This window comes from Aspergillus nidulans, chromosome IV (genome assembly GCF_000011425.1).
Source record: "Aspergillus nidulans FGSC A4 chromosome IV".
Taxonomy (NCBI): domain Eukaryota; kingdom Fungi; phylum Ascomycota; class Eurotiomycetes; order Eurotiales; family Aspergillaceae; genus Aspergillus; species Aspergillus nidulans.
Window position 1 is genome coordinate 1,995,012 of NC_066260.1, and position 24,863 is coordinate 2,019,874.

At 51.7% G+C, this 24,863-nt stretch overlaps 10 protein-coding genes across 10 annotated transcripts, besides 1 other annotated feature; 6 read left to right on the forward strand and 4 right to left on the reverse strand.

The window, feature by feature from the left end:
• Nucleotides 1-24,863: part of a sequence feature (contig 1.129 1..627835(1)) that runs on past both edges of the window.
• Nucleotides 2,480-3,690, forward strand: ANIA_07587 (uncharacterized protein). The gene is made up of 2 exons (XM_675764.2): nt 2,480-2,742; nt 2,828-3,690. The coding sequence occupies exons 1-2, from the start codon at nt 2,527-2,529 to the stop codon at nt 3,518-3,520; spliced, it is 909 nt and encodes a 302-aa protein (XP_680856.1). The 5' UTR covers nt 2,480-2,526; the 3' UTR covers nt 3,521-3,690.
• Nucleotides 3,701-4,953, reverse strand: ANIA_07588 (ribulose-phosphate 3-epimerase RPE1). Its single transcript, XM_675765.2, has 3 exons — nt 4,547-4,953; nt 4,233-4,484; nt 3,701-4,155 (listed from the first exon to the last, which is right to left on the reverse strand). The coding sequence occupies exons 1-3, from the start codon at nt 4,787-4,789 to the stop codon at nt 3,892-3,894; spliced, it is 759 nt and encodes a 252-aa protein (XP_680857.1). The 5' UTR covers nt 4,790-4,953; the 3' UTR covers nt 3,701-3,891.
• On the forward strand, nt 6,182-9,373 carry ANIA_10964 (uncharacterized protein; the record flags this gene model as incomplete). The annotated part of the gene is made up of 1 exon (XM_050612026.1): nt 6,182-9,373. One exon carries the CDS (start codon nt 6,182-6,184, stop codon nt 9,119-9,121), a length of 2,940 nt encoding a protein of 979 aa, XP_050467987.1. The 3' UTR covers nt 9,122-9,373.
• ANIA_10963 (Sm-like protein LSM2) lies at nt 9,649-10,298 on the forward strand. The gene is made up of 3 exons (XM_050612027.1): nt 9,649-9,682; nt 9,745-9,995; nt 10,068-10,298. The coding sequence occupies exons 1-3, from the start codon at nt 9,669-9,671 to the stop codon at nt 10,097-10,099; spliced, it is 297 nt and encodes a 98-aa protein (XP_050467988.1). The 5' UTR covers nt 9,649-9,668; the 3' UTR covers nt 10,100-10,298.
• Nucleotides 10,784-13,383, forward strand: ANIA_10962 (DNA cross-link repair protein PSO2; the record flags this gene model as incomplete). Its single annotated transcript, XM_675766.2, has 3 exons — nt 10,784-11,728; nt 11,782-12,037; nt 12,086-13,383. 3 exons carry the CDS (start codon nt 10,784-10,786, stop codon nt 13,381-13,383), a joined length of 2,499 nt encoding a protein of 832 aa, XP_680858.2.
• Nucleotides 13,702-15,785, forward strand: ANIA_10950 (cytochrome P450; the record flags this gene model as incomplete). Its single annotated transcript, XM_050612028.1, has 3 exons — nt 13,702-14,069; nt 14,160-14,489; nt 14,537-15,785. The coding sequence occupies exons 2-3, from the start codon at nt 14,173-14,175 to the stop codon at nt 15,783-15,785; spliced, it is 1,566 nt and encodes a 521-aa protein (XP_050467989.1). The 5' UTR covers nt 13,702-14,069; nt 14,160-14,172.
• Nucleotides 16,330-17,130, reverse strand: ANIA_07590 (SDR family oxidoreductase; the record flags this gene model as incomplete). Its single annotated transcript, XM_675767.1, has 1 exon — nt 16,330-17,130. The coding sequence occupies one exon, from the start codon at nt 17,128-17,130 to the stop codon at nt 16,330-16,332; it is 801 nt and encodes a 266-aa protein (XP_680859.1).
• On the reverse strand, nt 17,940-19,817 carry ANIA_07591 (protein atg22-2; the record flags this gene model as incomplete). Its single annotated transcript, XM_675768.1, has 3 exons — nt 17,940-19,306; nt 19,357-19,608; nt 19,655-19,817. 3 exons carry the CDS (start codon nt 19,815-19,817, stop codon nt 17,940-17,942), a joined length of 1,782 nt encoding a protein of 593 aa, XP_680860.1.
• On the reverse strand, nt 20,369-24,169 carry ANIA_07592 (Zn(II)2Cys6 transcription factor domain-containing protein; the record flags this gene model as incomplete). Its single annotated transcript, XM_050612029.1, has 6 exons — nt 20,369-20,522; nt 20,644-20,693; nt 20,790-21,148; nt 21,452-22,133; nt 22,615-23,660; nt 23,719-24,169. 6 exons carry the CDS (start codon nt 24,167-24,169, stop codon nt 20,369-20,371), a joined length of 2,742 nt encoding a protein of 913 aa, XP_050467990.1.
• On the forward strand, nt 20,454-21,110 carry ANIA_10969 (YbhB/YbcL family Raf kinase inhibitor-like protein; the record flags this gene model as incomplete). Its single annotated transcript, XM_050612030.1, has 1 exon — nt 20,454-21,110. The coding sequence occupies one exon, from the start codon at nt 20,454-20,456 to the stop codon at nt 21,108-21,110; it is 657 nt and encodes a 218-aa protein (XP_050467991.1).

The following is a 24,863-nucleotide window of genomic DNA, read 5'->3' on the forward strand; positions in this document are numbered from 1 at the left end:
GTTCGGCACTTTCCCTACAACTTGCGTGCCATCGTGCACTGTGAGGAGGAAAGGTCTTAATGAACATCCCATCAGGGAACTTCTCAACCCGAATGCATTGTGCAAACGTCAAGCCAACTGATTCAGCAGCGCACTTCACCAGCTCGTTCATATTAAATCTGATATAACGTACCGACATTTCCTGGGTCTCGTTGGAGAGAAACCGGTGTCTTGTATAGCGAAAACCAGTCATCATTTGTGTTCCAGTTCGTGTTGGACAGCTGGGTTGGAACTGACTGCCGAGTGGCCAGAAGGATATGACATCCATTTTCGCTTCCTGAGAAGAGAAAGGAATTGCGCATTGTAGCTTTCAGCACTAGAAGAAGAAGGTTGTCGTGCAAGGTGCAAAGTCACTCGTCCCTGTCCACATTGTCCATAATGGTTGTGTGTTAAGCAGGTTACAGGCAGGTTACAGGAAAGAATCATGCGACAAGCTGAGTCAGCATCTGCCTTTGGGAAGGTCAGTAGTTGGCGCTGCCTTGACGAGGTCATGGTCGACTGCAGGGACTCCAGCGATTATCTCGAAAACTCTCCAGCCACGGCTAAGTCAGAATTGTGTTTAACTAACGGCTACCGCTTTGGTATCTATATCATCTGTCTCGACTCCCCTTGATGACCCTGATGAAAAACGATTCATGTTTCCTCTTTTGCGACTTCCCATGAATCTTGATGGGTTAGTTCTGCCGATCTGCGCCTAATATCGCGATGTCCCTAAGTACCATGTCATTAGCAAACACATCTAAAAAAGCAGTAGCCAATCTAGAGACTTGAAATAGGATGTGAATGAGGTTGTAAAGAGGTCCTCATTGACTGGCATAGGCTCTGGGCCTTTTTTTATTAATTTTTTTTTTTACCAGGAACGAGCACATGCCAGTATAGGTTACGGAAACTTCCAGTTGCCTGTGATTGGCAATTCCCTTCTCTTCAGCTTGGTAGGCCGTACGCGCGCTGTGCCGTCTCTCGCTGTCAGCTTCGAACAAGCTTATATGTAGGCCAATATACTTGGCTTTTCAACCATTTCTGTGTCTATTAATTCAACCTTTTCAAGACCTCTGTCCATATCTTCTCGACAAAGTTTCAGTCAGGGAAAGGTGCTACCCCCAGTGGACCTCGACTCGTTGCCTTTTGCATGTCGTAATGGCGCATAAGGTTCTCAACAACGGGAGCGAATCGCTATACCAAGGACAATCAGGCTGAGTTGTATTGCCTCCATCATTGCGCCGACATGGTATGTTGTTATGTTTCCGTGGAAGTGGACGCCAAGCTGGCAAGCACTAGCTCCAGTCAGTCATACCAAGAGCGAGTCAGAAAATGCAGCACGAACTGCGTCCAGCAGTTCTTAACTCACCAAGTATGCGTAATACTCAGCTGAAGACCTTTTGGCCATCAGGCTAGCTCCACAGTTCAATGCCGGCAACGATTACAGTGCTTCAACTCAGCCCGCACGCAGAACTGTCCAATCACGCAAGCATTGTGGCAGCGCTGTTGACTCTCGTAATTGCTAGTACCTAAGGCAGTGGGCGTCGAACAATGTTGATAACTTGGGACAGTCCGAATCTATGTAGGTTCCGGCAATCGAGTGTAGGCTTAAGATGGACGGCACAGATTTATATTAGCTATGGAGATCCAAGACACTGAAGATTCGAGGTTCCTGCAGCCTGTAGTTTGCAGGTCGTCCGAAGCTCTGTAGCAAGTTGAAGGAGGTATGGAGTGTAGATGAGACCTAGTCTCTATTGTCCAGACGCGGAGTAGAGTGGAGTCTCACTAGGCACAGTCAACTACTTGCTAGAAGGCCATCTCAAAAGCTGGTTATACCTATACATCTGATAGATAATCCCTTATAAAGAGTAGCCCACCAGTAGAATCGTTCCTCCGCATGCTCAGTGCATGGTTGGCGTAATGGCGTGCAAAAAGCGCAGAGTATAGTACAGTACAAAAGGCTGAAAGTTGGTGGCTGTGGCGAATTACTTCATCGTGTACCCAACAAAGTTGGGCCTGAAGTTGAACGGTCCCGGGTGGCCCTCATACTGGACGGATTGATCTCCGATCAGTTGAATCCTGCCGCCGCTCAAGTACGGTTCACGAATGAAGCGCAGTGTCTGATGGCAGCGGCGTCAAGGTTGGCTGCCAACATCAGTGGTACACCCCTTGAATCCAAAGTAAATGGGGGTGGAGTGTTATGAAAGCCGTCTTGCTGGCCTGAGATGTGGCAACTACAGTTGCAGAATGATCGACGTGGATTTCGCGGTCGACAATGACATCGATAAGACCTGACAAGCCCTGAAGGTGGGCTATCGCCACGTGACCAGACGGCCACGTCATAAGAGCTACAAGCCGGCGGAGAAAAGGCAGTTGGAGACAGTCACCACGATCCTTATGACCGTGATTGCTTTTCTACTTACACTACTAGTAATTTTCCTGTATCTACATTTGATCTCTCCACAAACACTACTACCGCACCTTGAATCATTGCAGACACTTGCTACAATGTCCGATCCTACGCTCTATCTTTACACCTCCCTTACTGCGGGGTCCTCCCACATTATCACCGCCACTTCGCGCTTGGAGACCATCCTCAAAGCCAACAAGATCTCCTTCCGCGCAATTGATGTGGCTACCGACGAAGCCGCGAGGAAACTTTGGGGTCGTCGTTCAAGGGGGAAGAAACTGCCAGGACTGGTGAAATACGGGACTGTTGTCGGCGTATGTTCTTGACCTATCGCTTCCATGGCGAAGCGGGGGTTGAGTCTCTGATCTTGGAAACATCGCTGACGAGGACGCAACTCAGGACCTTGAACAGATCGAAGAATGGAATGAATTCGGCGAGTTGAAGATGCAGATTAACAGCGTTGAGCCCTTCGACGACCTCCCCGCCACCGACACACCCCTCCCTGTCGCCGAATCCAGCACCACTTCCGCGTCTGCACCCAAGGTCGATGCTCCAGCTTCCAAGACAAGCACAATCAAGATCCAAGAGCCCCGCGACAAAAAATCCCAAGTCGACGATTCAGTCACCAAGGCACTTCGCCAAGCTGGCGAAGAGGCCGCGGCCAAAGCCAAGGAACCCGCCTCGAAACCCAGCGCGCCAACAGCCGCAGGACCCCAGACCTCCACCTCCACCTTTGCTTCTAAAACTGACCGAGGCGCAGAAACCAAGGAGGGAGGTGGCGAACAAAGTGTACGTCGCATGTCGGTCGCTCCTGAAATCGCAGAGTCTGGTTCAAACCGGCCGCCTTTGGTGCCCGAGTGTGCTGCGGAGTCTTCTGCCAACTTTCGTGCTGATAACGCTGAAGCTTTAGGGCTGATCAACCATCATCGTAATTCAAACATCGCCGCCGAGTCAAAGGAGGAGGCGGAGAAAATGGCCAAGGAGCTGCGCAAGTCAATTTCAGGGACTCACAATCCCGCTCTGGAGTCGTTGCGGGAGCATAAGGCCACGCTCGCCGCCGAGGCCACGGTCGAAGATGCATTGGAGGGCTAGCGGGCACTTTAGATGACAGCCCCCTTACGTGTACTATTTTTTTCGCTGCTAATGATCAACGGATGTACGACTCGGCATGCATGTTTGTTTTGCTATGTACGGATACCACGGTGTTGCATTTTCGGGTCTGTTCTCGGGTTTCCAATGGTTGTAATTCGGGCTGATCAGTGTACAATCAAGTTTTGCAAATTCACGGACACTACTGTACAATAACTCGGTAGAAAGCGTTGTGCAGAGCACAAGGAATGTCTGTAGTATTTATGAAAGTTGCTATTCGCAACAAACAAAACATCGGTCGTAAATCCATAATATGCTTTCAGAACTCGCTGTGAAATTTATAACCTACTTCCGGCCATCTCGCCGGGAGATAGTCACGCTTTTCGGTGTTTGTTAACCGCATCGCGCAGCTTCTGAATGACATCTCCTGGGTTCTCGGCGCCAAAGACAGCCGACCCAGCGACGATGACGTTGGCACCAGCTTCCGCTGCTTGGTCGATTGTCCCAAGGCCCAACCCACCATCAACTTCGATGTTCAAGTCTGGGTATTTCTCACGCAACGCCTTGACTTTAGGAAGCTCTGAGGCCATGAACTTTTGTCCGCCAAATCCCGGGTGCACGGTCATGACAAGAACCATCTAGTAACAGAAAGCTGTCAGCTCACGCTCGTCTGGTTTACCAACAACGAAAGTGAAGTGGAGCAGAGAGAACTCACGTCTGGCCTCTCCTTCTCATCATCCGCAGCTAAGATATCCCACAGCACATCAACTGGCGTATCCGGCTTGATTGCTATCCCTGCCTGCATCCCCTCCTCATGAATAAAGCGGATCAACTCCTTAGGACTCGTCTTGCGCGTTGTCTCCTTATCAGCTGGTTCCTTGGCGGCGACTGAAGAAACCGCCGCCTCGTAGTGGAAGCAATATAGATCGCACCCGGCGTCTTTGAAGTCCTTGACCCATTTTTGCGGCTACGTTGCTCCTATATTAGCTTTCGTCTCTAGCTGAGTATACCGTGAGGTTAAGGATGTACCTCTGCAATCATCATATGGCAATCAAACGTCCCTTTGCCCTGCGGCTGCGAAGGGCGGTGCACATGCGAGCGGATCTTGGTCACCACTGGCGCGCCGAATGTGATGTTGGGCACAAAGTGACCGTCCATGATGTCGACGTGCAGCCAGTCGGCGCCCTCGGAGATTTTGGTCGAGCATTCGCTGCCGAGGGTTGCGAAGTCTGCGCTGAGGATAGAGGGGGCGATTATTGCTGGGGGAGACATTGTGCCGTTGTGTTGTTCTTATGTGTGGATGGACAATAGTCCGGATATGGGTTTGGGAGATCTAGAAGGCTGTTCGGATGAAGTATGTACAAACAAATAAACCGGTAGCACTCGTAGGGAGTGGCGAAATGTAAATTAGAGGAATGTTAAAGTGGAGGGTTTCGATTATTATGCTATTATGATTTTTGTCTACGGAGCAGCCTCTCCCGCGCAGGCCCAGTTGCCAGCGATTATTGATATCACCGACTTTTCTATCGGTAAATCTATCCGGCGACGTCACTCCGGAAAGCCCGATTGGGAAGAAGAGCTTGCCTGTAAGGGCTAGGGCCAAGCATCGCACGTGGACAAGTGAAGTGGGGCAGACAAGCCTAGATTCGTCCCCATCAATGCCTCGCCTTTCTGCCTGATTCCGCGCTGGCGGTATTCGTTGATCTCAAGTCCTTAACATCTCTTGATCATTTAGGACTCTGGGTACAGCATCAAACCATGCTAATTACCAGGTAACCGATTGTGGAATATCTTCCTTTGCTTTCTTGTTGGAGGTTAGATTCTCATCAACTTGGGGATAGTCTTGTCGCTGTGCATGACCGACACCGGAAAGACCCCTAATGACTCCGTCGTGGTGTCTGCTGACTGCACAGAATCCTCCAGAATCAGTAATTTCGCCAGTTGGACAAGGTCACGATGTTCAGGTGACTCAATTGACGCTTCCGTCAAGGGTTCGAGCCCAAAATTTGCCAGGTTGCCTGTGTCTGTGCTCTTCGCCGACCGACAGCGGCTTCGTTCTAAAGATAGTTCGCTCGGCGCTTGCAGTTCGTTCATCACGCCAATCAGCGATTTCAATTTCAAGTGACTGGGACCATAACTTCCTTGGGCGGTTCATTGCAGACACAATAAGGATTTCCCGGCCATGATTGGTGTGATGATCTGCCTGGTTGCTTTGTGCACCTCCCAGCCTGCCTCTCAGCGTCAGGGAAGACCCTCCTGTTCGAAGCGCCTGCCTCCTCGCAGCCAATGATCACATTTGCAGGACACTTGGACAGGGATATTTGGGTCCGGCGTGCGCAATGTTGCATTAGGTTCTGCACGGATGATGGCGGGTGTGAAGGCGCCTTCGCGAGATCCGCTCTCCTCCCCGCGCTGGAGATCTATTTATCACAGCCCTGCGCTACCCACCGTGTCAGGCTTGTTTCCCTCTTGTGGAGTTGCTTCTTCTTGCGTGCTTCCTTTGGTTTGTTCCTTGTCGTGCCTTTGGCTCTGGTAGCTAGGCCGTCCTTCGTTATAATCCCTGAAACCTGTTGATCAGGTCGATGCTTTGAGATACCCTAGAAGTACTGTTTGCTGGTTCTGCTCACGTACAATAATCCGTCTAGCAGATTACGAGGCACGATGATGGCAGAGCCGAGTCGACCTGCAACTGCCAGATTTCCTCCTTCCCGGCAGGTCCGGGGCACGAGGCTTAATACTATAATCGAGGACGCGCGCGAGACGCAATATGCAGACAATCGGGGGCCGAGTCCTACTGACAATGGTCCGAAGAGTCCCACGCCGCGACTGAAGCTGAAGACGACCGGGCTGTCGTTGCCGCTGGTTAGACAACAACGGAAGTTTCTGTCGCCGCTGTCGGCTGGTTCAGTCTCGTCGTGTTCAGATGTGGATTGGCAGAATCAGATGAGGACTTTTGATGAACTTTATGATGCTACGGACGATGAGTCGGACTTCAGTGATGAGTGCATGTCATTCACAAGTACCCGGCCTACCAGCCTGACAACACCGACCACGAGGGCGGACTCGGTGACCTCTTCGAATTCTCGGAGGCGGTATCCGGCTCTCTCTATCCCAACGTCGAGTATATGGCCTTCGCTCAATGGGGCTCCGAAGAGCTCGCCCGTTCCACCAACTCCTCCGCAGAGAATCCCCGTTTCTCCTGCCGCCCTCTCGCTTTTGTCACGTTCAGTACCGGCAATGCACGCGACTCCGTCGTTGGATGGCAGCGTGTCATCGGACCAGGTGTCTAATCTGAGCACTCCATCGACTCCGTCCTTGCGGTCTCTTCCAGACACCGACTGGAACTCGCGCGAGATCCATGTTCTTCCAGACCTCGACGATTCGCAGCACCCGAACATTGCGAACCCTGAGACTGAGGAAGTACCGAGCATCGAAATTCCTATCGAAGATGCGGACGACGACTGGCGACGCTTCATTGGGGAGTTTCCGCAGATTCCTGGCCAAACTACATCGCAAGCCGGCTATGTTGGGGTTGAGCCAGCCCGCGAGGACACCCCTTCTGACCCAGGCGTTGCTCTTCCTGAAGGTGCTCTGGCAACGTTGCAGTTTATTCCTCTGGAAGGAACGCCGGAACCCTGGTCGGAGACTTCGGAACCGAATGAGGAAATGTGGCAGGTTGCAGCTCCGCCAGAACCACGCCGGCTTGACGATGAAACGCCAGTCTCTGAGTTGTCAGAGTATAGCTTCACTGGACTGAGCATACCATCTCCTGGAGGATTCTTCAACTCACTGGCCCCTCGGGCTCGCCATACCTGGTCACTTCCGAAGCTCAACCAGCCGCCTACCTCAGCCACTGCTGAGAGATTCTACAACCTTCCGTTCAACAGGGAGGAAGGGGAAATTATTGAGCAAGTCATTGATCTCCCAGAGAGATTGAATGATGAGCAGCTGACAGCAATCTACGCACCACCGACAGCAATTAAGATCCCAGAGAGTCCCGCACACCCACCAACGGAGGGTTCCATTAGTCCTGTCAGCGAACGTGTGCACGAGATTTCGAGACCTGCTACCGCCTACGACCCCGACGAGCAAGACGAGAATTATGCGGAGGAGCTGCACAAAAAAGCGCTGTCCAGTTTGGACAGAACTAGCGTCTGGCTGGCGGCACAAGCTTCGTATCTTGCGGCGCTCAGAGAAACGAACCCCGTCAACAACCTTCCAGATGAAGACGAGCGGCCTCAAGACGTCGACGAGAGCCCCCAACACGTTTCTCCGGCACTCGAGCGAAATGCTTCCGTTTGCTTCACTGGGATGTTTCCGGAACCTCCCAGTTCGCTCCCTGCTGCTAATGCGAGCAAGGATTCAATCTATTGGCGCGGATTCCGTTTCTTGCTTGATCAGTCCAGAAGCCGGGATACCTTTGTGCATCGTAGTACTCGCTTTGACGCTGTGCAATCTTTCCGTCTTGGTCTGTCTGGTTTGCACAACAAGTGCCTGCTTGGGAACTATGAGTTGGTGCTTCCAGACCGACCCGCCTACAGTGGGCCGTTCGCGAAAGCGCCACGCCATTCTGTTCTTCCCGGAATTCTCCAACAAAAGGCTGAGTTCTCCATGATTGAGAAGGAGCAACTTGTCCTTTCCCAAATCAGCCAGCCAATGTGGGCCATGGAAGCCTTGCGATACCTCCAAGGGGGCAATCTTGTTGTGAGTCCTGCTCGGAAGCGCTTCTCGAAACGTGCGACAGCCGCAGCCCCCCACAAGACCCCCAAGCGCCGTCAAGTGAGGGTTCTTGATCTGGGTGGTCATGCCACAGCCGAGTGGGCCTGGCATCTCGCGCACGACTATCCTCATGTCAAGGTCTACACTGTGTACACAGAGCACCAGCAAGTCAACAAAGCCATCAAGGGCCCCCCGAACCACCGTCACATTCAAGTGCCCCAGCTATGGAAGCTCCCCTTCCCTGACAATAAGTTCGACGTGATCTCAGCCCGCTCCCTACCTGCATTCCTGAAGACGGAGCGTCCGGCTGGAGATTGTCTAGACGAGTACGATCTTTGTCTGAAGGAATGCCGTCGCTGTCTCAAGCCAGGCGGGTATCTAGAGTACCTCGTGATGGACGCCGAGATAGCTCGCGCAGGTCCATACGCATCTGCAACATCCATCGAGTTCTCGTTCAGTTTGAAAATACGAGGTTACGACCCAGTTCCAACGAAGCAATTCGTTGGTCGCCTGCGCAAGCAAGGCTTCGTGGGCATCAAACGAGGCTGGATGTATCTACCAATGGGAACAGAGCCACCAAAGCCTCAAGTTCCAAGAGAGACTCCTGATCCCAGGGTCAAGAGTCTGATTGAGGACTACGAGGCGGTTCAGGGGCCGTTGGGAAGCACGGCTGATATTGCGTCCATAACAGGTTTACTGGGTGGTTGGATCTGGGAACAGTGGCTACTTAAGCTCCAGGTTGAGATGGGTCGAGATAAGAGCAAATTGCTTGAGGGTATCGGGAGTATGTTTGACGAGGGGCGGAAGAATGGGTCTGGCTGGACATGCTTGTCTGGTTGGGCGATGAAACCATTAAAGAAGCAGAGTGACGCTACAGGTTTTTGAGGGCCTCTATGAATCTTCGGTTGCGGCTTGCGCCCATTTCACTCTCTAAATTTTCATATTCAGTCCTGGTGGTTGTCTTTGTTCCCTCTATCGTCCTGGTGGCGATCGATCATTATCTGATAACTAAACATTTTTTGGCGTGGTTCTGTTGAGCGTTCTGTGATGGGTGAGATCTGAGATGGCAAGAGTACGACGGCATGAGACTTGATACCAATGACCTAGTATAACATGAAAAAAACCCTATCTGTTAGAAATATTCTTCCACTTCATACGTACACCTGTATCACTCCCAATCCAATTGTAACAACTCACAGCTCAGCCATAGGCGACATCTCCTATGAGACAATGTTATATGACTGTAAGCTTTCTCTTGCACAAACGCTTTGCAGTCTAGAATATAGACCTAATCAAATACATGACTATTGAATCTCAGTCTACTTCATGCGAGCCAGTCACGTGAACAAGTCCGTCCCGCCTAGAGCTCCTCCGCGTCTGAAGACGCAGTCGCATTGTCAACCAATCTTCACCAAAAACCTGCACAACCAAAATGCTCTTTTTCAGGTACGTTGGCCTCCAATAAACCATATGAATTTTCTAGCATTATTAATAATCCTCCGATTCAGCTTTTTCAAGACCCTAACGAACCAAGTCGTGACAATAGAGCTCAAGAATGATATCCGTATCCGCGGGACGCTCAAGTCCGTCGACCAGTACCTGAACATTAAACTCGACGATATCGACGTTCTAGACCTCGATAAATATCCACATCTCAGCTCCGTCAAGAACATGTTTATTCGAGGGAGTGTAGTGCGGTATGTGGTTTTGCCGCGGTCGGAAGTTGATGTGGGTTTGTTGGAGGATGCGACGCGGAGAGGTATGCAGCCACTTACTCTCTTGGAACAAATCTTGACATGAGACATGACACTGATATGATTTGTTCTTTCAGAAGCTGCGAACCAGGCAGGGAAGGCTCGGTGATTTCGACACCTAGGATTCGAGACATATTTATCTAATAATTGCGCTTTTACGATGTGATGCGATGTTGCTATTTCGTCGACCGAGGAAACCACAACCTGGGAGGGCCAGGTGGTTGAGTACCATGAGGGCTGATGTATGATGGAAGGCCGTTGGGAAGAGCTTCCAGTTGGAAATACCGGAGCGGACTCAAAGAAGGCACGTAACGCTGCTGGGTCGAGCTCATTGCGTCCCTTTCCTGCTGATATTTCAGCGGGCGGTACTCCTATTTTCGAACGTATCATTATCGCCAGGATAGCGAATTAGACATTCAAGGGTCAACAGTCCATCTAGCCCTGCAATGATGTTATTTCCAAAGCCGTAGCCTACATAGAGTAAGTAGCCTGAGCACGTGACTTCGTGTCGCGAAAATCGACTTGCCGCGCCTCCGAGACATTGGCCACTAATCTTGATATACGCAACATTGTCTCTCTTTTAAACATATATCTGCTTCTGTAATCCGTTATTTTTCACTGGACAAAATAATATGACCGTTCATGCCGCGTGGATGCCGGATGGGATGCACATTCACTGAATTCGTCCTTAAACACTAGCTGTGACCTCGATTGAACGTCCTTCGCAACTCCCTTCTCTATACAACCTACCGCTTTTTCGCTCTTAATTCCCAATCTTCAGATTCCAGAGGGAATGCCAGCATCATCTAACAATAGGCGGGTTTTAACACCGTCCAAACCCTCTGCCGGCGCAAAATCGCAGTCGCACTCGGTAAAACGAAATAACACCCTTCTAAATTTTTTCCAAAAGGCGGACGGGCCGCCGAAATCAACAACCAAACAAGCTCGCATTACGCAGTTCACGACGCAGGGGGAGAGGCCTGGTAGTAGGGTTACGGCTCCGCGGCCGCGGCTTTTAAAGAGGGAGGGAAGTTCAAACGCTAGTGGTGGTGGCGACGAGGGATTATTCTTGGAGGACAAGAAGAGTCGGGATGCACGGTTAGGTCAAGAAAAAAATATTGAAAGAGAAAGGTCGCGGTCCCCTGATATTTGGGGGAGCAGAAGTGGGGATAAAGAGAATGAGAATGCTGGTGCTGCTAGGTCTCTCGAAGAAGGGATGGAAGAAGGGATCGACAGGTATAACGAGAGTGAAAACGCGGTGAAGCGGCGAAAGGTTGATCTAGAAGCACCTCATGCAAGGTCTGTCGAAAGGTTGTCTTCGAAGGCTCAGAAGATCAGCGGCCCTTTCATTGATGAGTCGGATAGTGAAAATGAAGGGCTGGAGGCTTTCAGAGAGTATGCCGACGGTGAAGCGGATGTGGCCCCGGAGAAGGATGTGAAGGAGTCAGAGGCACATTCGGACGAAAATCAAACGGCAGGGAAACGCGATCTAGCCGCCGACATATCACCGCTGGTAAGAGAAGCCACGAGCCATATGCAAGAAGATGAATATCCGGATTTTGACGATATAGAAGCGGGCGGAGTTGAAGATGAAGGCTTAGATTTTGAGTGCGAAGCAGCTGTCGACGAGGAGACTTTCGGGTTTGATGCGAATGATACGACTGCGGACACTATACATGCCGATGAGAAGCCGACGTGCCCGGTGTGCCAAGGAAGTTTGGAAGGCTTTGATGAAATGGTATGCTCCTAAGTTCAAACAATTTAAAGATAGACTAAAGGAAGTTTGAACAGAAAGTCATGGCGCACGTCAATGATTGCCTTGACGGTAGGCCCAGCGCGATTTCCCCGATGCAGGAGAGTCCTAAAGTCAGCACCCCCGAGCAGAAAGCCGTTGCCGCAGATCGAGCTGCTATAGCGAAGCCAGCGCAACGTGATCCTGCCCAATATCAAACTTCACGGGCGGGAACAGCATTCTCCAAAATCATGGCGGGAAATGCTGAAGATGCCGCTTGGGCCGAGGCAGCCGCAAGTGATGTTGCGTCTCGGGGTAAGCAGGCATACCAAAGGACCTGCCCGTTCTATAAGATCATTACAGGTTTCTCAATATCAGTCGACGCCTTCCGTTATGGAGCCGTCGAATCATGCAATGCTTATTTTCTCAGTCACTTCCACAGCGACCACTACATAGGCCTCTCGAAATCATGGCGCCATGGCCCGATATACTGCAGCAGAGCGACGGCTAATCTCGTTCGTCAACAACTCAAGGTTGATCCGAAGTGGGTAGTAGACTTGGATTTTGAAAAGAAGACAGAGGTGCCTGGGACAGGCGGGGTGCAGGTGACAATGATCGAGGCCAATCATTGCCCTGGAAGTGCTATCTTTCTATTCGAGAAGGCTGTGAGCTCTGGGGCTTCTACGCGGATCCAACGAGTACTGCACTGCGGTGACTTCCGAGCATCTCCCCAGCATGTGCAGCATGCTCTTTTACGCCCTGACGTGGTTGATCCGAAGACGGGTAAGAGATGGCAGCAAAGGATTGATGCTTGCTATCTTGATACCACTTATCTAAGTCCGAAGTACGCGTTCCCGAGACAGTCGGACGTCATTAACGCGTGTGCGGAGCTTTGTGTGCGCATTGATCAGGGTCAATACGACAGTCTTGGCCACATGCCTTTTCAGACCGCGACTCCCACCACGAAATCGAAGAACCCGATAAGCAAATTCATGTCGGCTGCCACTGCTGCCGTGAAACCTTCGACTCAACCCGAACCGAAAGGCCGGTTACTTGTCGTCATTGGAACCTACAGCATCGGCAAAGAACGAATATGCCTCGCAATAGCCCGAGCTCTCAAGAGCAAAATCTACGCGACACCGGCTAAGCAACGTGTCTGCGCCTGTTTAGAAGATCCCGAGTTATCCGCTTTACTCACCGACGACCCTCTTCAAGCCCAAGTCCATATGCAAACGCTCTTTGAGATCCGCGCCGAAACCCTCTGTGACTACCTCGATTCCATGAAACCGCACTTCACCCGCGTCATTGGATTCCGACCCACCGGTTGGACTTACCGGCCACCTGCCGGCCGGACTCTCGAAAACCCGCCCGTGTCAACAGTACTCTACTCATCACATTGGAAGACACCCTTCTCCGTGCGAGACCTAACTCCACAGCGCGGGAGCACGCGCGAGAGTGCGTGTTTCGGCGTACCCTATAGCGAGCACAGCTCGTTTCGAGAGTTGACTATGTTTTGCTGTGCGCTTCGCATTGGGCGGATCATACCCACAGTTAATGTGGGTAGTCAAAAGAGCAGGGAGCGTATGAAGGCTTGGTTTGAGAAGTGGGAGGCTGAGAAGAGGAAGAGTGGGCTATATAAAGTGGAGGGAGATGATTGGTAGTCTCCTATACATGTATAGCACATAACACGAAGGTAATGATAATGATCACGTTGACTTTTCAGCAGTATTACTACTCGTAGTATCTGGAGTACAGCAGACAGAAAAGTGTGCTGATCTGCTGATTGGATAACTTGTGTTTGCTGAGGCCTGCCTGAGGCTAGAGTGGCTGATCACGGGACACTGTCAAGGACGAATGGAGGGACGCCCTCCCATGTCCATCCTCTCTCTCAAAGCGGGGAAGTAATCACTACCTCTCTGATTGATCTGGGGGTAGCCTCCCTTGGCCTCTGTTCTTATTTGCTTGTCCGCATCGCATCGACTATGGTTCACAAATCATTAGCGAAGGATTGCATTGGAACTGCGGTCCGTGGGTCTTCTCTCCCAGCATAACCGAAGTAAGTGGAGGTCGGGGATGCGAATCGGCTGGCGCTCACTGTGAGCAGAACCCCAGACTCCCGACCTCGACTTCCGTGTGCTGCCTTTGCCTCGGGGATGCCCTCATTGAGCGCCCATCATAAATATGTCCCCAGAATGCGTTGCGATGGCCTTTGTTTGACTTCAGCGGCCATGGACTAATCGAGGTCCTCTGTTTCAAGTCAGAATCAACGGTCTAAACCGGTCTAAACTCTTGTCTCCCAAGACTCAGAGCTTCGTAATACCCGCCCCGCCTTCATCTACCGCCAACGGTTAGTGGCCTGCAGGGTTATTGTTCATGTTGATTTCTGCTGGATCTTCCTCATTTCTTCCTTTAACAGGCTAACATTCACATGCTCTAGACATCCCGTCATCATGATCACCGACTTCCTTACGCCTGAAAACATCACTCCCGAGAGGATTGCCCTTGCTCTTCTGGGACTGCTGGCCGCCTACTATGTCGTTCCGTATCTCCAGACATGGCGATTGAGTGACATTCCTGCGCCGGGCCTGGCTGCCTGGACCAATTTCTGGCTGCTCCTTCAGACTCGCCTGGGTCATCGCTTCATCTCCGTGGACAATGCTCACAAGAAATACGGCAAACTCGTCCGCATCGCTCCCCGCCACATCTCCATTGCCGATGATGCAGCTATCCAGGCTGTCTATGGACACGGAAATGGGTTTCTGAAGTCGTACGTTTTCTCAGTTATCGTTCAGTTGATGCAAGCTAATTGTATAGTGATTTCTATGATGCTTTCGTCTCCATTCGCCGTGGTCTGTTCAACACCCGGGACCGTGCGGAGCACACCCGCAAGCGCAAGACGGTATCGCACACCTTCTCGGCCAAGTCGATTGGTCAGTTTGAGCAGTACATTCACCACAACATTGAGAACCTGGTCAAACAGTTGACCCGCATCTCGAATCTTCAGCGGAACCCCAAGAACGGCTACGCTACCGTCGATGCTCTGAACTGGTTCAACTTTGTCGCCTTCGACATCATCGGTGATCTCGCTTTCGGTGCTCCGTTCGGTATGCTCGACAAGGGCCAGGATATTGCCGAGATGCGCAAGTCTCCCGACTCCCCTCCCCAGTACGTCCAAGCTGTGGAGGTTCTGAACCGCCGCGGCGAGGTCTCTGCTACTCTTGGATGCTACCCTGCCCTGAAGCCGTTTGCCAAGTACTTGCCCGACCGTTTCTTCCGTGATGGTCTCGAGGCTGTTGAGAACCTAGCTGGAATTGCCATCGCCTGTGTCAACGAGCGTCTCAAGCCCGAGGTCATGGCCAACAACACCCGTGTCGATCTTCTTGCTCGCCTGATGGAGGGAAAGGATGCCAACGGCAACAAACTCGGCCGTGCTGAACTTACCGCTGAAGCTTTAACCCAGTTGATTGCCGGCTCTGATACTACCTCCAACACGTCCTGCGCCATCCTTTACTACTGCCTCCGTACCCCTGGTGTTATTGACAAACTCCACAAGGTTCTCGACGAAGCCATCCCCCAAGACGTTGAAGTTCCAACCCACGCCATGGTCAAGGAAATCCCTTACCTCCAATGGGTCATCTGGGAAACCATGCGCATCCACAGCACCTCGGCCATGGGTCTTCCCCGCGAGATCCCTGAAGGCAACCCGCCCGTGGAAATCAGCGGCCACATCTTCAAGCCCGGTGACATTCTTTCCGTCCCCACTTACACGATCCACCACTCCAAGGAAATCTGGGGCGCTGATGCCGACGAGTTCATTCCCGAGCGCTGGGCTCCCGAGCGCCTCACTGCCCGCCAGAAGGCCGCCTTCATCCCCTTCAGCACTGGTCCCCGTGCTTGCGTTGGCCGCAACGTCGCCGAAATGGAACTCCTTGTCATTTGCTCCACTGTCTTCCGCATGTTTGACTGGGAGCTGCAGCAGAAGGGGCCGATGGAGACCCGTGAAGGTTTCCTGAGGAAGCCTCTGGGCTTGACAGTTGGTGTTAAAAGGAGGACGATTGTTTAAGCGCTGCATTCGTACATTCTTACGAGTGCGAGGATTGAATCGGAATAGAGAGGTACTTGGCTGGAAATACCTGGGCTGTTACTGGGCGATTTGCTGATTTTGCTTGTCATGATCGCATGTGTATGTAGCTTTATGATTATATGTGTATAAATCTCAGACTATCCTGTATACCTGGTTATCTAAGTTGAGTGTGCGGAGCAATGCACTCGGAATAATAGTTGGTTGATCTCGGCAAGCCGAAGCCACCAGCCGAAGGTCTGTTAGGCGAAGCGTTTACCGGCATTCTCCAATTCATCCTTCAAACCACGCCCCCTTCTCCCTCCAGGAAAGTACTGGACTGCATTTATAGTTAGAGAGATGCTATATATAAGTTCATCTCGTGATCTTAAAATACTCCTTATATTAGACTTATTACACTGGTGAGGCATGACCAAGAAAATGCCAGATTTCGCAATATAAACGTCGATACATTATATTCATATCCAAGTCCAATTCACCAAGCACCAGGCTTGTACTGATCTACTAAATACAGGTAGAAATCCAATTATCGGCAGGTGTAACCGCCATCAATAACCAGATCCGCACCAGTGGTGTACGTACTCGCATCGCTGACCAGGTAAACATACGCTCCCTTAAGCTCCTTCGCATCACCATGGCGCCCCATAGGAATCATACTCAGCCACAGATCCTGCGTCTTTTTGTCGACAAAGTCACTCAGACCGGTATCAATATAACCGGGCGAAATAGAGTTGACGCGCGCAAAGTCCCTCCACTCGTTCGCCAGCGACCGCGCCATATGAATGCAGCCCGCCTTCGCAACATTGTAGCTAGTCTGCTCTTGCGGGTAGTTGGCAATGTGCCCGCTCATACTAGCAGTGATAACAAGGGACCCCTTCCCACGCTGCTTAAAGTGCGGTCCTACCGCCTTCGCGCAGTGGAATGTCCCGTTCAAATCCGTCTGCACGACCTCCTCCCAGTCCTTAACAGAACCATCAAGAACGCCCGCGGACGCAGTCCGGCCGGCATTTGCAATGAAAGCATCGATTTGCCCGAACTCGGCAATCACGTCCTGTACTAGCTTCTCAACGCTCTTGAAGTCGCCGACGTCGCACTTATAAGCCTTGGCTTTGACGCCGTAGTCGCGCGCTAGCTCGGCGGCGTTCTTCTCGCCTCCTTCTGGGCGTGAGGCGTAGGTAATTGCGACATTGGCGCCCATCTCAGCGCACCCGCGCGCTGCTTCGATGCCCATGCCTCGGGGGCCGGAAGCGCCGGTAATTACGACGACTTTGCCCTTTAGGCTGAAGAGGTCGGAGAGGTGGGAGGCGGTGGGGACTTGCTGCGGCATTTTGCGATATTGGATTGAGAGAGATAGGTTTGTAGGTGTGGGTAAGGTGGTAGTTAGGTTGTTAATTGAGAGAGGTGGTTGTTTCTGTATGAACAGGTCGTCCAGGGCAGGACAGGATGGTTATAAGAATGATTGAACAGGTGATGACGTCGAATTGATTTCACTGGATAGGGCGGGAACCGGAAGATAGTAGGAACCTAGTAGGCTCATTTAAACTGGGGCGGATGGAGCTTTTATATGCTTATGGAACTACGAGGAAGTCCAGAGGTACTCTTGTACTCCTATTGAGGCCAAGTCAAGGGACAACTTGGTTGCTGGTGAGGGGCCGACTGAGTCTATGACGCAATGTAAGATAGAAGTGGGCCCGGCCTTTGCGGTCAGGTCGACATGGATGAGTTTGTGGTAAGCGATTGATAAAAGTATAATAAGCAAGTTTTATATCCATAAGGTTTGTGATAGGATTAAAGCGCTGTACAAAGTTTCCAGAGGTTGGCTTAATGGCTTGGGGCTGGGTTTGTCAGTGTTGTGTAAGTGCTGTGTAAAATGCCTAGGATGCGAGATACGTGCTGACGGAGGGGTTGGTAAGACAAGGACCTTGGATGCGTGAGAGGTGGGGGGAACGGGACTACGAAGAGAGGAGGGAGATGCGCTGGTCACCATGGTAGATCACATTGATGAGACATGTTTCTGTCTAATTCTATAGATCCCGGTGAGGTCAGTATGCCTTCGCGGGAAGCGAATTCTATCATATCACATTCAGTCGTCAAGCTCTATGAGCAGGTATACGTTTCCAGGCTTGTAACGCGCAGTTAGCGCAGCAGCCCCTCCCCCTCTTCACTATTAGGCGCATGTTTCACCATGGCTATTGCATCCTGGCGCCCTCGCTCTGCATTCACCAACCACACTAGCGGCATCGGTAGTAGGATCAAGACGCCAATGAAAATGAATCCGGACCGGACAGACCCGGTCGCATCGATCAGGGCGCCGACTATAGCCGGACCCACGAATGAGCTTCCTTTGTCGGTGGCCGCGTAGAGCGCGTAAAACGCAGCCTCGCTGCCTGGCGGGATAAGCTCGCCGAACAAAGAGCGACAGTACGATGCCAATCCTCCAGAGACAACCCCATGAACAATGCCCAAAGGGAAAATCTCCCATGGCTTCTGTAGCCCCAACACACCCCAGTTTCGAATAAAGGGGATGTAAGCCAGCATCCCGTACAAGGGGATGATCTCAAACAGTGCTATGCATAAAAGAATAGTATGGTTGGACGCCAGCGCAAACCGACGGGCTACGATCGGCCACAGGAACGCGCCCGCCATTCCAGACATTGTCGCCGTGATAGACAAGAGACCAACAGAGACGGTACTCAGATGCAGTTCTGTCCGCGCAAAAAGAATCGCAGTTCCAGACACTGTCGCTATGGCGTCGGAAATCAGAAACCACGCGGCCAAGAATACCACAACTTCACGCAATCGCAGTGCAACCTTAATGGTATTCCAGAGAGACTTCCACGCAAAACCAACAACGCGTAGCCAGACACGCCATTTCTGACGATACCCAGCGCCAGGGGTGACACCCTCTAACGGAGGGCCAGGACGGCTTCGTAACCACCGGCTGCAGACGACAGTGAAGGCAGCCCACCATATACCTACTAGAAGCAAAACAAACCGCAGCGGCAGAGTTGGGTGGGATTTGCCCATGGACGTCTTCGACAGCGTGAACAGCAACAATATGCTTAGAATCTGCACAAGGACAGCTGCACAGTAACCCAAGCCCACACCCCGTGACGAGATGCGAGTAGAGAGCTGCAGTTCGGGCGACGTAGAGCTGGACGCCTTTTCGGGCTCAACAGCCTTCTTTGAGCCCGCCGGGCCGGCATGATCACCGGTATCTTCTTCGTCCGTCCAAGACCGCAGCGAGAATTCGTCTCCTTCCGTATGGAGGTCATGAAGGTCGTCCTTATTCTTGTTCGAGGCTCTTTGTACCGAGGGATCATTTGCGACGAGGATAGGCAGGAATGAGTTCAGGACAACAAAAGAGGAGCCGAGGCAGGTGACCCCGATCACAACCAGGAGCGCTCCGAGTACGAAGACTGGCGGAACGATGAGCATGAAGAGCATGGACGTTGCGGATCCGATAAAGCCGAATGCCAGTAATAGGGCCTTTCGGTTATTTTCTGCACCATATCAGTATAATGGCATGATCACGGGATATTTACGGTCTCACCATAATCCGCAAGAGCACTAAAGGACACGAGGGTCAAGGCCTGGATGAGCACGGCAAGCGAGAAGGTGTACATAGCAAAACTCGCCGTGTTGATCTCCAAGCCCATCAACGGGACAACACAGGCCTCGTTGGCCGGCGCGGTTCCGTTACCGGCAGCGGGAGGCGCATCTGGACCGACACATGGCAGATGACTGGAAGACAAGAACCCCTGCTCGCGGGCCAGTTGCTCTAGGGTGAGGGGGAGGAACGAGCCTGAAGAGTCAGCACCAACCGGCGAAGATCTCTCTAGAGTACGTACCGACACCGCATACGGCAAACACCTCGGCAGCGACTCCGTAGGCATACCATCCCCAAATCTCGCGACGGCCTGTGGGGGAGGTATCCTCCCCGCGGTACCGCAGGAATCGACGCTCAAAGTCCGGCTCTTCGGGAGAGGAGGCGAGCTGGGAGAACGACGCCATGGTGAATGACCAGGAAGTGGCAGAAGTCAAACCTTCACGAGAACAGCATTGCTGGAAAGCCAGGGCCCAAGGCCAACAGCTGCGGTGGAGCTTGCAGCCCTGATTCCTTCGTCCAACGACCTTTCATCTTTGGTTGATGACGACGAAAATCGCGGATGGCTCGGATGTATTTCACCGCCTTATAGTCCGGCAGTAATTTGCTTACAGAAGGCGGTGGATATGGCCTTTTCCGCTGTGTTGTGATTGGTGTTTTAGAACTATACCAGGGCATTGAAGCAGGAAAGACATCGAGAGCGTGCGGAGAAAATACGCAGTACTTCAAAAGCTCAACGTGAAGTTCGATAAGGTAGCAATTGTCAGCCGGTTCATTAACAGCACCATCAGGCAGGCTGGCTGGAGACAATTTTTATGTGTTCCCTCGAAAATGCCCGACACCCACGCAGGAAAGAGCACCCGGTCCCGGCCTGACCTCCTTCCTGTTTGGGGTCCGGTTACTTCTTTGCCAGCCAGCTACTCATTTTTTTCTCATCTCTTCTCTCCTTTTCAGACATCTACGCTCTATTCATCGTATTTTTATCCGCCTTGCCTCTAATCCCGCTCTCATCGCCGACCGTAGTTCGCTCGTTCTCGCTCGAGATGTTTCGTGCCATCAAGACTGTCATGTTTTTCCTCGTCAACTTGATCACCTTTGCGCTGAGCAGGATCCTGTACCGCATTCGAGGCCACGATTCTCGACAGATCCTCAGACACCGCGCGTTCAGGCATTACCCAGAGCCCAGTATCATACTCGAAGCCCCAGAATGTGGCCAATCTGGCTCTCACTTACTCCCAAACCACACCTGTTTGGATGACGGCAAAGTCGGCAAAATGCCAGAGCTACGCTGGAGACCACCATCCCATCTCAATGTCAAGCAGTATGTTCTGGTTTGTGAGGATCTCGATGCACCTATACCTTTCTCTATCATTACCCACGGTCTTTTCTTCGGCATCCCACCAACCACTACCGAAGCTTTCCCCGACGATATTGAACAGGACAGAAATTGCGCTGGCCGTCTTACCCTCGCAGGCTGGGGTTATGTTCCGAACATGAGGGGGACACCTTATATTGGCGCTGCAGCCCCCTTGGGCCATGGGGTCCATCGATATGTGTATACCATCATAGCTCTCAACGAGCCTCTCCACTTTGACCGGCCCGATAAGGTGACTAAACGCCAAATTAAAAAGGCCCTTGTCGGCAAGGTAATTGGTTGGGGTCAATGGACCGGTCACTTTGAGAGGCCTTGGCCACGCTGAGCCTGGTCTACCGTCTTGTACACATCTTCGACGTCGCTCTGGGAATTGTGGTTAGAGGGAGCATCGTGCACTGAGACATGCGGTGTATATTCTTTCTTGTGCTCTGTATATCCCCAATAACCCTTTCGCTCATATTTCTACACGGTCTGCTCTCTACTTTGTGGACGCCTTTCATGATACCCCCAATTAATCAATTATGAACAGCAGTACAAGGGAAAATCAACTACATTAGTCCGATGATCTTTTACCTAACCTTCCCACACACCCACACACAAATGGTCACTTTTAACTGCCTACATCCCGTCAGCTACTACGCTCGCAACTTGCAACGACGTGCTCACCTGGCTCGAGCTCGATCTGCTCCATGAACGCAGCAAGGCGACGGATTGAAGGTTCCACAGAAGACTCGCACGCCCTCAATGTCGCAACGCCCGTCCTATGTGGCTGGCTATCCTTTGTGAGAGATTGCAACCCTTTCAGCAGCTCCAGCAGTTTCATGGAATTTTTCCCAAGGAGAATCCGTACCAGAACCGCCGTCTCGTCGTCGTCAAGATCCATTTGCCCGAGCTTCATCTTGCTTCTTATGCAAAGGAATTGAGGCAGTGATGAGTCGAACAAGGCGTCCTTCCGCGTAACATTGTACTCCAAGCAGGCTGCCTCGAACAAAGCGAGCGACTGGTCGGTGAGGGCCGGAAGCGTCATGAGAGTCGATCCGGGGTTTGCTCGGCATTCTTTGCACTTCAGCATCGCTTGACCCTGACTATGTATACGGTCAACGAGACCGAGGATCGTCTCGAACTCAACGACAGTGGGCACACTTCGGAGTTCGTTCATAATTTGCAAAGCGCTTATCGAACACTGGCAGGTAGCCTCTGACTCCATCGAAGCAAGGATGAGGTGGTAAATTATGCGGTCGATTGACAGACAGGTGTTGCCTATTTCTGCTGTGTTGATGTTGGGGTACGTCGGCATTGTTGGCCCCTGATTCATGTGCTCTGCCCCTGAACAAGCGTTTAGGTAGGCCTGATGACAAGGGAGAGACTATTATAGATGGCAGTGGTGACCTCCAAATGATGGTTCCTCTTCACATGCGTGATGTTGCTTGGTGTTGACGGATAACGAATACAACCTCGGGTTCGCGAGGGAGCGTCATTCATCAGCCTCACGGTTTTATCATATCAGGGTGTAAGCCCTGTTGGTCCGTCCTTCCACGCAGGCCAAATCACTGTGGCACCACACACTTCCTCCGACCTGCCGAAAGTTGCACAGATAACTATAGCCTGGTTATGGTTACCACATCAGTCACCTGGGCTCAGTTGGGCGCTGACCGTCATAGGTACCTAACAATGAGGCAGTTCAGCCCTTATGGGAGAGCTTCGGCTACGAAATTCTACACATGAAGATGGGAGGGCCACAGTGCACTTAACCAGGATGGTAAGTTGTCTTATGAGTCTCGAAAGCAAAAGAAATTATGTCAAGGCCTAGTCAACGCATCCAACTTTACCATGATCCGTCGCAGCCTTTGGTACGTCTCTTTCATCAGTAGCACTTTCCCCCTCGAAGGTGTCAGGAACTCGTGCGTGTAAGCAAGGATCTGCCGGACTGTTCTATGCAATCCTTCCAGGCGACGTTTCAATACTCGCTTCACAAATGCAAACTTTTCTTCAGATGACACGCAGAATCCCCCAATTATCAATGGACATGCATCAAGTTGAGACCTTAGATGAGCACTCTCGCCTTTGAATCTCCGGCTCTGTGGCGCTAGCCCTGAGTCAGCTCTGTACTCTTGCGCCAAAGGACCGAAGTACTCGGGAAACAGTCTCTCAACGACATCATTTTCGGCGGAAGTTATCGAGTCCAGTGCGGTGATGAGGCCATCAATACCGAGGATGACAGATATGAGAAAGTTCACCGTTATTCGTGAACAGCCCCGGCACTGCAGGATTGTGTCGATCAGCTGCTGCAGCACTCGTTGGCGCGTAAGAATGCTGTCGATGGCAATGGAAGGACCGGACTGTATGGCATAGGCATTTATTCGGGCTAGATCCCAAACGGCTTGCTCATGGTTCTGGCATGGGAAGATATTCGGAAAACTGTTGAAGCTTGCTTTGAAGTCTTTTTCGGCAAAACCGTAGTCGTGTGGCCGTTTCGTGTTGACTTGAGGAAAAAAGCCTGATGGCTCAGCAAAGTCCCCACCTAACGGTTGCAAGGGCTGTGGTTGTGACCAAGAATAAACATCCTGTTTGGTATGGTCAGGATACGTCGGAGAGCCTTGGAGAAGTCCCAGGGCACCGCTGGAAAGTTGGTCGCCGTTGGTCAGGCTGCGGTTAATACCAGGATAATAACTGGAGGATGAAGGCGGGTCCAGTCCTTCAGATGTCGAGTCTGAGAAACCTTCCGATGGGACAGGAACGCTGTCCAAGTCCATCGGCGTTCTGCTATCCACCTTGCCGTCGTTCTCGAACGGGTCGATGAACCCGCAACTCTGATTCGGGTCGGTGATGGACATGAACTCGTGGAACCAGCTATCCGAGACCGTGTCAAGATTATCTGACACTGAAGAAAGCATGATCAGCCAAGAGGTTATCAGGGTACTGGGTGGACTGACTTGAGAAGGGTGCCGCTGTGACTATTTCCATCAAAGTGGGGGTCTGCAAACTCGCGCTTTCGACGGACATATCATCGATTTGGCTTTGTTCGAATGTGAGGGTGTCAAAAAGTGGCTTGTCATCACCGTCAAGAGACAAATCATTCGCGGTGAAATCTGCCATAGGTTCTTCCTTGACTTTCTTCTTCTTGGGACCCCGTGCCTTTTTACTCAGAGGTCCGTCATTCTGGCCTGTGGAATCAAGATGCGGATCTCTCTTTTTAGCCGGTCGGCCAAGACGACGAGATATACTGTAAATACAGTCGATGTTGTGTTTCTGACATCTTTTGCAGGAGGGCCTCTCATGGCCGCAGCGAATCTTGGCTTGCTGACATGCATTGCAGGTTTGGCGAATCTTGACACTTTTGGGCAGCTTATCAGGGAAAAAGTCGCCTTCTCTGGGCTGATCCATGATGGATGTAGGTAACTGCAAATTGGACAAATAATGAAACCAGTCCAGCAAGCCTGGTGCTGTATATATGCAGCAGAGTCTAACCCATCACATTTCTACCATCCACCAACATCCCTCCGACTTTGCGCAGGAACGCAACAACCAGGTGGAGTCTGGGTAGCAATGGCACTGCGTTGCTTCCTCTGGCTGGCCTATTCACGTTACATGCTCCACGTACCACATGGTGTGCCCACAAGCCCCTTGAAAACTGGGTGTTCGCTCTGTTGCTGGCGAAGAGCACGCATGGTTCATGCTATGCTAAGAAAAGGATGCAAATGCTTATCACGGGCGCTGTGGTACCATGCAGTGCTGCAGCTGGTCGAGTTTCTGCAAGTTCATCACGCCTAGCTTAGAGCCAGCCTCGGACCCTGCCCACAACCAGAAAGGAGTTACAACAAATCAACGTGTCTGGATTCTTTACGACTCCAACCCCTAAGCAACGACTGTAGCCTGCATGGTTACACCATGTCTTGAACTAATTAACTCCCGGAAGGACGGGATCAACGCGGCCCATTCAACCGCCAGCGGATGGTATTACCCACCCGTCCAGATATACGCTTGTGCTACATGACAATTTGACGCCTTTGCGCCCCTCTCACATGCTCCCGAGCATCTGCTGGAGTCATAGCCGTTGCAATCACCGGCTGGCGACAGG

Bases quoted from the DNA above. Each gene is read 5' to 3' on its own strand.
- ANIA_07588 (XM_675765.2), bottom strand. From the start codon at position 4,789: ATGTCTCCCCCAGCAATAATCGCCCCCTCTATCCTCAGCGCAGACTTC. The intron at 4,485-4,546 runs GTACATCCTTAA...GGAGCAACGTAG, and splicing joins GCCATATGATGATTGCAGAG to CCGCAAAAATGGGTCAAGGA. The intron at 4,156-4,232 runs GTGAGTTCTCTC...TTCTGTTACTAG, and splicing joins ATGAGAAGGAGAGGCCAGAC to ATGGTTCTTGTCATGACCGT.
- ANIA_07587 (XM_675764.2), top strand. From the start codon at position 2,527: ATGTCCGATCCTACGCTCTATCTTTACACCTCCCTTACTGCGGGGTCC. The intron at 2,743-2,827 runs GTATGTTCTTGA...GACGCAACTCAG, and splicing joins AATACGGGACTGTTGTCGGC to GACCTTGAACAGATCGAAGA.
- ANIA_10963 (XM_050612027.1), top strand. The intron at 9,996-10,067 runs GTATGCAGCCAC...TTGTTCTTTCAG, and splicing joins GGAGGATGCGACGCGGAGAG to AAGCTGCGAACCAGGCAGGG.